We start from the raw sequence: 13,236 nt of genomic DNA on the forward strand, positions 1-13,236 counted from the left end.
AAACAGGGAATCGACGATCCAGCACTTCTTCAGTCGGCGAGTGGCGAGTGCGACTCGTGTCTCACAGATGACTCCAGAGAGAGAGCGCCCCCGTTAAGTCAAGCAAAAAAAACAGGTAACACTAACGGCGCGCATGGCCAATCACTGAATGGCTTCACAGGCTGAAGTCACAGTGATTGGCCAGCAGGATATAGTGCTGAGCGGCCAGCCTGAGCCACCCACGTGCGGCATCTAATGATGGATTGCCTGTCCATGGCGCGGTGGACCAGCCAATCCTGGCGCTGCATAAGCGCCAGGATTGGCTAGGGGGGCACACACAGCACTCGCCCTCTCGCCTTCCAAACGACGGGGCCGGCTAAAGCCTCACCCTCTGGCCCCTTCGGTCTGTCTCAGCGTCTACATGACGCTGACGCGCATGCTCGGGCAAGTTTCTGCCCATAATTCCACATGCGCAACTCCGACTCGGAAACATAAACTGACACAGTGTTTGTTTAAGATTAAATGCCAGCCAGCCCGGCAGCCCCACCCCCTGCGCACTCCCTATCCCATGGGTGTGCCCCGGCCGGGACCCCCGCTGAAAGCGCTTTATATTTATATTTATTTGGGAGCTCGTTGTGCCGCAGCAGGTGCGTCCACCAGGCTTAGTGGGGCTACGCCCCTACGCCCCAATGGACGCACCGCTGCTGCCCCTGTCTCACCTCCTGTTTGCCCTGGCGATGGAGCCCCTTGCGGTGTGAGCACGAAGGGGGGAACACTACAGAGGCCTTGAAGTACAGGGCCGAACGCACCACATTGCCCTATATGCTGATGACCTATTGATGTTCCTTGCTGATAACACTGCTGAACTCCGTGGGGCTCTGGAATTACTGGAGCGACATGGGGAGGTAGCGGGACTCAGGGTTAACTGGGCCAAGACCTGCCTATTCCCAATGCGAGGTGATGGGGGTGCTCCCCCTGAGGGACTAGACGTGCAATGGGAAAGTAGCTGCTTACCATACTTGGGGGTGCGGATTTATCATGGTGCAGCCGAGTTATTTGAAGCCCTACAAAACACCAAGAATAACCTGGAATTCTGGGGGTCGCTTCCCCTATCGGTCGCGGGGCGAGTGGCACTCCTGAAAATGATCACCCTTCCCCGGTTGGTCTACTAATTTGGGACACTGCCTCTCTGGATACCGGGGAGATACTTCGCTCAACTCCATGATCTCGGGCTTCTTATGGGGTTCGAGGAGGCGCAGAGTGGTCCTGCCGACCCTGATGCGCCCAAGACGGGAGGGAGGTCTTGCAGCTCCTGATTTTGAGGCCTACTACCATTCAGCCCAGTTCCAATGGTTTACCCAACGATTAGCGGGGAGATTAGGCCTGGACATAGCTCAGAGAGACTGGGATGAGAGATGCACCAGCTGGCATGGATCCTTCTGCGCCTCCCGATGCGGATTGGAGAGGTCCCCGGGGACCTCTGGGTCCTGAGGCTATGCTGGAATAGGGCCCTCCGACGCCAGAAAGGTGGCTTGGCATACTCGCCTGAGATCCCGATTTGGCTCTGCATGGAACTCCCCCATGGAGGGAATTGGCAGCGGCTACAAGAGTGGGAAGAGTTCGGAGTCCCCACCCTTGGGGACCTGTATGAATATGGCGCACTCCTGCCGTTCCAAGAACTGGTGGACAGACATGCATTGCCGGCGCAGGACTTCCTTCTTCACGCGGCCTTGACGGCTGCGGTGCGCAAACACTGGAAGGGAGGACTGGAAAAACCGCTGACTTTCCTTCCTTGCCAGTACGCGGTCACCTCCGCAGGAAGGATTAAGGCGGTCACGTGCCTCTACCGCAGATTGACGCAGGTCTTGAGAGCTCCACTAGAGAGATTACGCGCCAAATGGGAGATAGACCTGGGAATTCCCATCGAGCCTAAGCCCTGGGAAATGTTGATGGAAAGAGCGTGGAAATGCTCCCGAAACGCCATATTTCAACTCATCCAATTTTATGTGTTCCACCGGGCGTACCTCACTCCTTCTAAACTTAATGAGTTCTTCGACTACCACACCGCCTGTCCAAGATGCAGACTGGAGGATGCAGGGTACATGCACATGCTCTGGGATTGCCCCATACTTCGGTATTACTGGGGAGGGGTACTGACCAAATTGACGGAGGTAACAGAGAGGGACCTGCAAAATACCCCGGCTGTGTGTCTGTTGCACTGGTTCCCCCACAGTACCCGCAACAAAATCACCAGCAGGTTTTTGGATCTGGGGCTGGTTCTGGCCAAGCGCAAAATCACCAGCCACTGGAAAGCTGCCACAGGCCCTAACGCGGGGCGCTGGTTCAGAGAGTTCTTAAGTGGGCAGACAGCGAGGGGACACTTCAACTCCAACTAGCTCGGAGAACTGACAATGACAAGCTGAGAGACACAGCCAGGGCCTGGGTAGCACTGACAGAACTACTTAAAGACCCAACTGATGACGAGGACGGAATCCCCTGATCTTATCCACCATTTTGATTATGCCGGACCCAGGGTGAGGGCAGTCGGGTGGCCAAGCAGCTGGGCGATGAGGCCCCCTGATCGTTTGTATTTTACCGGACGATGATTAGGCCACTGACACAGAGCTCGATGGGACTGGTTAGACCACCACGTGAACAGCACGCATTGTACTGGAGAAGCGGCATATCTGAGGGGTGGGTGGAGGGCAGGAGGGGAGGGTAGAGAGGGGGTCGGGTCGGAGTATGTCTGAGGGGGGCGAGGGATGGTGACTTGGATGTTCAGGTACCTGACTTATTGATGGGGAAGAGGCTTATGCTCACCAAGTTAGAGTTCTGCACAGCGGTTGTCCTGAGGAGCGACGTTATTACTCCTGTTACTGATACGGTTGGCCACTACATGCTGGGGTTGCAGAGAGAGCAACTGACTTGATGAAAGATGAAACAATATTATGTTATATCTGAATAGACACTTACGACATAGTGCGCTCAGCTGGTATTCAATGATAATTTGAAAAGGATGTATGCTCTTTATATGTGAACCCCAATAAAATCTGTTAAAAAAATATATATATATATACACATTGAAAAATGTTGGCTGAGAGCAGAGCCCTGTAATACCCCTTGGGACACAGGGTGTATCCCAGACTTGAAGAGGCTTTGAAGAACCTGGAAGGATCTATTCTGTAGGAAGTGTTTGATCCATTCCCATGTGCCACCTCTGATACCGGCCTCCCACAAACGTTCCAGAAGAAGGCCGTGGGAGACTGTATCGAAAGCAGCACTCTGATCCAACAAGATCAATGCTGCTGTCCTTCCGTCATCAGCTGCAGTTTTCAGTGCCTCAGAAGCCACGAGTAAGGCCCATTTGGTGCTATGTAGCGCCCTGAAGCCAAATTGAGTCATGAAGTACCTGGTATTTTTCCATGAACTTAGTCAATTGGATATTTAAAAATTTCTCAGCAATTTTCTCAAAGAATGGGAGCAATGATACTGCTCTCAGATTTTCTGGACATGCAGGGTTCAAAGATGGTTTCTTTAATAACGGCACCACCATTGCATGTTTCCAGTTGTTTGTAACCTGACGCGAGCTGAAAGACAAACTTGAGTTTGGTTCGTATTAAAACAACGTGAATTGGTTACCAATGTCTCTTATTTAAGCTTTACTGTTTAGTGCGTTGCTCTAAACTACTTATTAGAATTTGAGTGGGACTTCTGCCACCATGAAAGATTCAAGCATGTGAAACTATAAAATATATTGATACTCGAGATCCATAGTGTGCAGGTACGTAACGTGTTGTATACAGTGACAGTACATCTCATACCATACCATACTATATAATGTCGGGGCATACTATACTATATAGTGACAGCCTTTACCATATAATGCCTGTCAATACCAGTCCATACTACACAGTCATACCATACCATTCAAAGACTGACAATACCATACCATACCATACCATGCCATGCTCTACAAAGACAGGCCATACCACCCCATACTATACTATTCAATGACCACCCTTACCATATCTTTCTATATAGTAACAGCTTACCATACTGTACGACAGGCCACACCATACCACAGTCTATACACCATACCATATTCTACAATACAGTAATAGTCCATACCATACAATGACAGTCCATACTAAATTGTACAATGAGAGTCAATACTATACGATGCCATACAATGACAGGCAATTTTATTTAATACCGTACTGTACAATGACAGGCCATACCATACAAAAGTTATTGTACAATCGTATTATAGTATTACTATTCTATATTGTTTATTCTATATAGTATATATTAGATTATAATATATTATACTCTAATCCGTTTGTGTAAAGGTTGTACAACGTATCTAGACAAAAAATGGCAGCCAGTAGATTTCACATGTATGAGACCTATGGATTTTGCTTTTGGTCTTTGATTTGTTTTTAGGTCTGTCCTACTGATAGCTTGAACTGTTTGTTGTCTAAGACCTATTGTTTGCATTACAATGTATAGAGTCGGTCTTGGGTCAACCAGTTCCTTACCTTTGGTTGGCTTTCTAGTCTCATGTGCTTGCTTCTCATTTGATAACATTCCTTCCTCCTTGTTGTGAGAAGTTGGCCTGGCATATCCTGCCCACTATTCTAGTGAGCACCTTGCACCAGTCCAAATGACCCTTATTAATGGTAGGTTTAAAGACAACCTATAAAGGAAGCTATCCTAGTGGTAGCTGTGGAGAGCAGCCTTCAGGCTAAGTCTTGAAGGAATGTAAAGCAGCTTGTTTTACCAGTCTATAATCTCATGAATGACCAAATGAAAGGAAACCCACACCAGGTATATATATATCAAATATATGTATTTATTCTAAACACATCCCTCTAGTCTCTTTATGAGGCTAGAGGCAAAAGTACATTCAGTAAACGTATTTAGCACACAGTAAATTAGCACAAATGTGGGTAGCCCAAGTTACCAAACCATATACTAAGAAAGTGGTATAAGAACCACGACTGGCATAGATAAAAGGCCTAAAGCCTTTAGAACCGCTGGGTGCACCATGAACCACCCAAGGTAGTAACACAGGGGACCTACGGGGACGCGTGCAGTGTCTAAACCCAGCCGCAAATCACCATTAACTTCTATGGGGAAAGTCATGGTTAGAAAATTACAGATGAAGGACACTTAGAAGAGGACTTAGAGCAAACCCCTTTAGAACTAGGAGGTTCTAGAGTCAACACCCACGGGAGTACCAGAGTACTTGAGTTACCTCACCAAGGAAAGCCTGGTGCATAGGTGTCTTTTCGTGTCGGGTTTCGTTGTCTATTTCAATGGCGAGCTGCTGAAAAGTGCTGCAGGCGACCAAGTGGAAAGTGTCCGGGTGGATCCAAGGGTGGATTGGAGATCTGAAGAACCTGAAAACAGAGGGGACAGAGTCTGGGTCACTAGCCAGTGACCAGGAAAGTGATGAGAAGATGCCAACAGATGCCTGGTGATTTCAGGTCAGGAAGGTGAAGCTTGACTCTTCAGCCACGAGGACCAGGAGGAGTCGACGACTACCAGCGGCTGGAATCGAGCTGTCCCACGAAGGATGTAGAGTGCTGCGGTGCCGGTATCCGGATTGGACACACGCCTGGTCTAAGGGACTCACCCTTTGGAGGGGAGTCAGGGCATGTCTGGAGTAACCAGGAAAGCCCAAGAAGCAGAAGTTACCTTCGTGGGGACCCACCAGTCGACGGACCAGGGATCGCGAAGGAGCCTCGAGTGGAAATGCTAGAAGGGGGCCCACAGAACACTCGTATAGTGTAGGCCCACAATCTTCGATGCAGACGGTGCTCGGGGCTTGGACTACAAGCAGCCCAATGCACAACTTTGGGAAAGCTCGGGAAGTCGATTCACTTGCAAATGTGCACAGTGTCCAGGAGTTCTGGTCCCATGTCACTCGTGAGGGCTGTGGATCTCAGCTTTGCTGGGATCTCGTGTCGGCCTCTGAGAAGTCTGGATGTCCGTGTCCTGTGTCGCAAATCTGTCGGGATCCGGCAGGAGCCTTGGAAATGCAGACCAGCAAGATGCTTCTTTGGTGCCTGTTTGAACAGGGGGGGTCACTCCTTGACCCCAAGGGAGATTCTTCCATCTTCTAGTCGAAATAGAATGTCGATGTTCCAGGATATATGTTGCAGAGTTTCGTCCAGGATAATCTAAAGTCTTAAGGACTGGGTTCCTATACGTATACTAAGATAGGGGGTTGGACTTATTCTAGGGACCCACCTATGGGTGGAGCCAGGGAGGGGGTGGTTACACCCCTTTCCCTTTGTCCAGTTTCGTGCCAGAGCAGGGGCTGAGTGCCCCTGCAACCAGTTTGAACTAGGATATGCACAGGGACACCAAGTGTTCCCCCATCACTGTTAGAAAAGCATTCTCTGAATGCTCCCACTAAGCCCCAACACACTAAAGCGTGTCTGGGAGGTGGTTACACCTCCCTGTGACAGGAAACCTATTGTCCAGGCCTCTCCTGCTGGAGTTTCATCCAGATGCTGTAGGTCAGACTTGTCTGTGGATGCAGCATCCATTTTGTGATGCTGGGGCTCTTTTAAACTATCAGCGGTTAGGTAAGTGTGTACATGTCTTCTCCCTTTAGAAGGGAGGAATTCTACCCCGCCTCCAGAATTGTTGGGGGTAGGATTCCAAAGTGTTTCACACCATACACAACACGTTTCCATGCAGCCATTCCAAAGTTAGTATTAAGCTCGCAGTTATAATGCACTTATGTGTATATGGTCAGGCTGCATCACAGAACAGCTACAGAGAAGTGATTCCGAAAGCTGCAGAGGGGTCTTGTTCATGCATTGGCACCCTCTCACACAAAACCCAGCACTCTGCCTTCAGGATTGATAAGGCCTGCTATAGGAGTGACTTATAGGTTTATATGTGTCAGTGATTAAGGTAGATATAGGTAACCTATATCTCAGTAAGGGGTGCCTGCACTCTTACCCAGGCTGCAGTAGCAGACCTGTGGTGCCATTTTGGAAGGCTTCCCAGGGGTGGCATAATACATTCTTCAGCCCCTGGTAGGCCTCTGTGGTACCTATGCCCTTAGTACCTAAGGTACCATATACTGGGGACTCACAAGGGTAACCCAGTAACCAATCTGGAGTGTACCTAATGTACATGCAATCAATTTAGAGAGGAAGCAGCTAGGCTGGGTTCCTGGTTAGCAGGGCCCCAGCCAGACTAAAGTCGAAAAAACTGTGAAACCCCAGCAAACAGTGGGAGTAATCCTAGTAAGCAGATCCTACTCGCCTACACTTGTCTATTTGACTCTCTCCACAAGCGAAGATTCTTTCTCATCTATTTAGTTGGATGACTTGTATCTGTTCACTTCTTGAATTCAGGGAACTGCTTTATTTTGTACTTTCATTTCAGCATTCCATGGGAGTGCACATGATTTCTTTCTTGCTCTGCTTCTTCCCGCAAATCCCCACCCCTGTATTTTCTTTGTTGGTCTCCTCTCTACCACCCAGGTCATCCGTTGCTTTTCACAGCTTTTTATTTTTATCCCCTCAAGATTTCATTTTCCCCCTTTCATGCATTGATTTCTCTCCACCCTATCAGCTTCTGTATTCCACCACCTGTCCCAATAAGTTTTTATTTAAACAATGTTTTCTCTTCTTTTGTTGGATGGCTTAGGAACCTCAATTTCTTTTTACCAGGCTGCTACTTTTTCTTTTTGTGTGATTTTTGTATATATTTGTTTTTACCTTATTGCTTCAAGTTTGGTATGCTGCAGAAAGGCAAGCCTTTTTGGCTTTGTATTTGCTTGTTTAAATTTGTCTTTTAAAAATGGCCATTTTCTATCTTGGAGCGGTAAACTAAACTTGGATATAAAAGCCTAATTGCCCATGCACGTGCTGGCCACATTGAACTGCTTTTTTATGGACGACAAAGTCGTCAAAACTAAATGGCTGCCTGTGTGTGGTGATGTATATCATATTGTAAATTTAAAACTAGTTCAGGGTAACCATCTCTTCTGTGTGCTTCTATCTGGATACATAAATGGCTGAGTTGATTTTATTATAATGTTATTGCAATTTCAAAGTGGCATAGCCAGTAGCTCGCCATTTGTTTTGTTGCTCTCATTCTTCCTTGTGCCTAATTGCTACATCTCCATGTCCTGTATGATAACTTAATAAAGTTAAGTGGCATTTTTTCTAGCCAATATAACTTTGCATTGGTAGACTTTTAGCTCCGCTTGCACTAAAGTAGGTCTAAGGTTATATTTTTTGTACAACATTAGGCGAATTATAGAAATTCAGTCCATCACACGTCCTCCCTAAATGTGCACTCTTTGCAATATTGTGAAGATCTTACAAAATAAAATGGTACAGAAATGAAGAATTCTGCATGTCCACCCTTAGGCCACAAGGGATATCCTTTTCACAATGTACAAACCATCACTCTAGGTTGCATTGTTTATCACTGAGTCGGGCAATGCAATACACAATGGGCCCCATCAAGGAGCATTTTAATGGTGTTGAATCAAACTAACTGCCTTACTTACAATTGTATTTGAAGGAGAATGTCCATGCCTTTTATAGTATACTGGCATGATGGCAAGACCTATCAAGGTGAAAATAAATGAATGCACAAATTCTTAGTGTTAGATGCACCGCCACCAAACTGACTGCTCACTTCCGGAGATGAACCACACACCAGATGACATGACTTGAATTGTCCTAAAAATATTAACCTGATGAAAAAAATACCTAAAAACTTCTTTATAAAAGAGCACAGATGGATTTATAAATTGAGGCCAGCGGTCTAAATGATGCGATTCGATGGACTCTATCAACAAAACAAATTATCACGATAGGCGGCAGACTCGCCCCTCACAAAATGCTATATTTCACCCTCACGACATGCTGTATTTCATCATATTGCTCACCCTTCATATAAAACTCGATTGAGAATGAATCTTACTATAATCCCAAAATGAAACTGACATTATCAGTGAGTGATGGTAAAAGATTAATTGCATCCTGGTCCTCTCAAACTAAACATGCAAATTACATCATTTTGATTTTATTTAAAGTGTGGTGTTGCTCTAAAATGTAAGTGCTTGGACACATTTTATAATATATCCCTGATGAGATACTCTCGTAGTGAGGGTTTGTACAAAGCTAATTATAATAATGCCTTATAAGACCTGTCATTATTTTGCAAATTTCTCCCAAGATGGCTATCCAAGAAGCCAAATCAAGCAGAACTTTTCTCAGGTGTGGCCTGTAGTCACCACACGCATACCTGAATAAGCCTGTTTAGTAATATCAATCGTAAAATGGTACCTTCCTTCTTAATGTGGATTTGGAATGTAGTACCATGTAATCTAGAAAGTGTTCTTGGTTCGCTCCTCCAGACTTCAGGCAGGCCCTGTGTCTCATGTCTGCAACAGGCCTAGGTCTCATCATGCCCACAGGCCTATCAGCTGGGCCAAAAATGTCTAAACACTCCAAGTCTCATTTAGGGTCACTCAGGACTGGGGTGCATGCCATGAAGGAGACATTCACGTCCCAACTATTCCTATGTCTAGATGTGTCCACAGCGATGCCTATGAATGTTTACATACACTATGAGAAAGTGGATGGCATTGCTAATGCTTAGTACAAGAATGGAAATAGTGAGTGTACGCTAAATGTAGGGGGAGAAAGCAGCCACTTATGTCTGTGTATTTGTTATCAGCATACAGACAACTTTCTAACCAGTTTCTTGCCTTTTCACTAGATGGCAGCATACTTACAGGGTATATAATGGGGAAGACTGAGGACTAAGATTGATTGTAAATCTATTCTTCTTTGGTCTCTGACCATCGTAATGCAGTATTGAATCATGTGATAGATTTTCTTTGTTGCATTGTTCACAAATAATATATTGAATTGTGCTAATTTCAGCTTTAGTAAAAAATTTCACTAATTGTCATTTTTAAATAGTCCAAAAGATGCCTGTATGAGTTCCTGCTTCTTGAAGTGGATTGTTATTTACTTTTTTTCTATTTTCTTCAAGTTCATATCTTCACTGTGAATGGGCTACAGAACAGCATCTGCTTAAGGATAAAAGAATACAGCAGAAAATAAAGCGTTTTAAAATAAAGCAAGCACAAAGAGCACACTTTTTTGCAGATGTAAGTAATAAAAATATATAATTGACTTTTGTATGAGGATACAGGTGTTTCCACAAAATACATTTTGATATTCTAATTTGAATCTAAGTTCTGTAATTTAAAGAACAATTTAGAAAACCTATTAGCAGTAGGCATGTCTCCTTTCTATTCTTGTTACAAAATATTTCAGATTCAAAACGTTTAAATCTTTACTCAGCGAAAAAAATGCATTTCAGAGAATGCACCGTCTAAATGTTTGACTTGCTCCCATGAATTTCAGACAAAAGTATTGTTATTCAATAGCACATAATATAGAGCAGTGCAACACTTTGAGATTGTTTTATCAGTGCTTCATTTTCACTTAATATGGGCTTAAAGTACAGAAAAAAGTAAATCTTTCAGGTCACAGAGCAAATGTGCCCTAGAACACAAGGCCAGTTCTGTTCTCTATCCTCTAATGCCTCTCTCGGCTGCATGCACCTCAGTACTTTTTATTATTCCACTTTTCATAGCTACTCTCGGACCTGCTTTCTATTGCCAGTTGTTTGTCTCTCAAAACCATGGTCTGGGTGCTAAGCATACACTTTCAGTCCTTCGCAATGTAGGTCACTTGTTACTATGATGCATGTCATCAGAAGTTGAGGGGTCTTTCAATATTTTCCTGGTTCCCTTTCAATTTGTGATGGTACTCAGTCATTTATTTATGCTCAACCCTTCCTATCTAAGACATCTCTAGAGCTGGGGCCCATTTTGCTGGGAGAGCAGAACATTTCAGTTAATTTAATGCTAGCTCTGCCCACTTCTCTTGGTGCAAAAATATTCTCCTGTATATTTTTCCCAAATCCAATTCACTAAGGTGTATGTGCCATGTTATTTTCCTCTCTGTGGTCCATTGGACTAGTTTTCCTTTTCCAAACAGTCACTCAGGAGACCTAGTAGGACCTGAGGTTGCTACTGCTCTGGGCGTAGGTTTTGCAAGCACCAGAGCAACTTTTAGCTCCTTGGAAGATGCATAGGAGAATTCATGATATATGTTGAAGGGATCATTTGTGGGCCCCATATATTACCTTCACTTGCCCTGGTAGCCACCGCAATATACAGAAACTGTTCAGCTAACTTCCCTTCACTCTTTTCACCCACACCCACTTTTCTACTCTTCTAGCTGTTTCTCGTGAGTGCTGGCTGACTGTGGATAAGGCATAAAGAGGGAAACAAATACACGGGAAAACTGGATGTGGCTTTTTCCCAAACCATTAAGTCTAAAGTAGCCTTCTAAAGAGGGAGACAGTTTTTACCTTAAGGGCGTATCAGTCAATGGTAGTCTTGCTACCGAAGACACAGATACCCTTAAAATGTATGGAAATTGTTAAAGCCTTACTGGGTTGAAGAATACGTTTTTTTTTCCTCTTAGGAACGTACTATTTCTCCAGTATTGAATCTTTCATAAATTCACATGCTTGAAGGCTTCTACTTTGCCTACAGCAACATAATCGAAGGAAAACCTATTATCATACGAAAACCCATAAAAGAGAACATCTAAGGGAAAGGGAACTCTCAGGAAGCTTCTAAAAAAGATCCATAAGTGTAATGGAAAAAGACGTGGAAAAAAATCCTGCATCAGACAGTGGGTTGATCAAGCTGTTTTACGTTTGCTTTTTTCACACAGCCCAATTCTAGATGGCAGGATTATGCAGAGCATGTGAATCTACAGCACTATATTTCCAAAGGTATTTTCTTCTGAGGTAAGAAATAATCCTAGACGTCATCCACACCAACATCTACGACCGCGGCAAGAGTATAGTCATCAAGGCCATCAACAACATGTCAGTGGCTGCTTCATTGATAAAGAGGACACTGTTGTTGCCGATGTTTTTGTAATAGTACAGACATCCGTGGCTTCCTTATGGCAGCCATTTACATTCTTCACTTTCTGTAAACATCCTTGAACAACACCATCGACAGACCCTTTGTTAGCCCTTTCGACAAAGGAGAAGAATCTAACTCTAATTTTATCATATCAGAGCACACAACCCTAGTCATTACTCATTTGCTGCCAGCAGACTTGTTTGACATTGAGGAATCTCAGGATGGTCAATTTGGCCCTGCATACAGTCCCACTCAGCTTAATGCAAAGTGCCGGGAACTTGATGAAAAGGACAACAAATAAAAGCAAGGGGACTTTACTTTTGATACAGACCTGAGAATCCCAGATCTATTGAGGCCTTTCAAAAACAATGTGTATGACACATACGATAATCAAGAATGGGTGTTGCAGGTACCCACAGCTCTTGTCATTAATCTGCACCAAATGCTGGCTGACTATTATAAGAGATTTCCAAAGTCCGGTATACTGACAGTACCTTCACAAGAAACACTCTTCTTGATTGGTTCATACCCTAGGTACTCCAGTTGATTTACAGCCAATTGTCACCAAAAAGACTGCTTCCATCAATCACCCTACATGAGGACTATACCAGTGATGAGGAACAAGAGGGTGAAATAACTCAGACCCTCCTATGGTTGGTGGTTTGGAATGAGAAGACTACCTGGACCATTATCAGCCCTGCTAACTCCGCCGGTAGCAATTTCTCCTCTGGACTGCATAGGAGGATTTCATGCTCTCTTGGAGAGAGCTGCAAAGTGGTTTGATCTTCCTATTCCAGTGAAACAAGCAAACATTTCTTCCTGATTTTAAAGAAGCAGCTTGCAAGTTGTTAGATCTATACCTGTTATTGACCACATGGTCCGAGAGTTTGAAGCAAATGAAGAATCCGGCGACCGTGACGGTCCTAATACGTGTCTGAACAAGAAGTACAAGGTACAGGACGATTTTCTGGCTTGCCTTATTGAACACCCAAAACCAGATTCGGTAGTGATTCAAGTGGTCAAGAGGCATTCTAGGAACCCATCATCCACATCTTGTAGAACTCTGCCAGACAAAGAGGAAAGACACCTAGGCAATATAGTCAAACTATTTTTAGCAATGACATCTACCATCGTTCGAGCTACCAATGCACTAACCACGTTGAGGTGATGTAATGGGCAGATGTGGGTGCATCTGGGGACAAGCTCTAATTTTTACCAGAAGAAAGAGACAATGAGGCAACAGCAATTAT

General features: G+C 44.8%; 1 protein-coding gene across 5 annotated transcripts in view; it reads left to right on the forward strand.

The window, feature by feature from the left end:
• The window catches only part of CHD9 (chromodomain helicase DNA binding protein 9), a 2,197,083-nt gene that overhangs the window by 636,281 nt on the left and 1,547,566 nt on the right, over positions 1–13,236 (forward strand). For all 5 annotated transcript variants that reach the window (XM_086945174.1, XM_086945175.1, XM_086945176.1 and 2 more), the window contains one exon: positions 10,024–10,141. In XM_086945174.1, the coding sequence (XP_086801300.1) occupies positions 10,024–10,141 (118 nt within the window). The remainder of the gene's footprint in view (positions 1–10,023; positions 10,142–13,236) is intronic.

The sequence above is a fragment of the Lissotriton vulgaris genome, chromosome 12, assembly GCF_964263255.1.
Source record: "Lissotriton vulgaris chromosome 12, aLisVul1.2, whole genome shotgun sequence".
NCBI lineage: Eukaryota > Metazoa > Chordata > Amphibia > Caudata > Salamandridae > Lissotriton > Lissotriton vulgaris.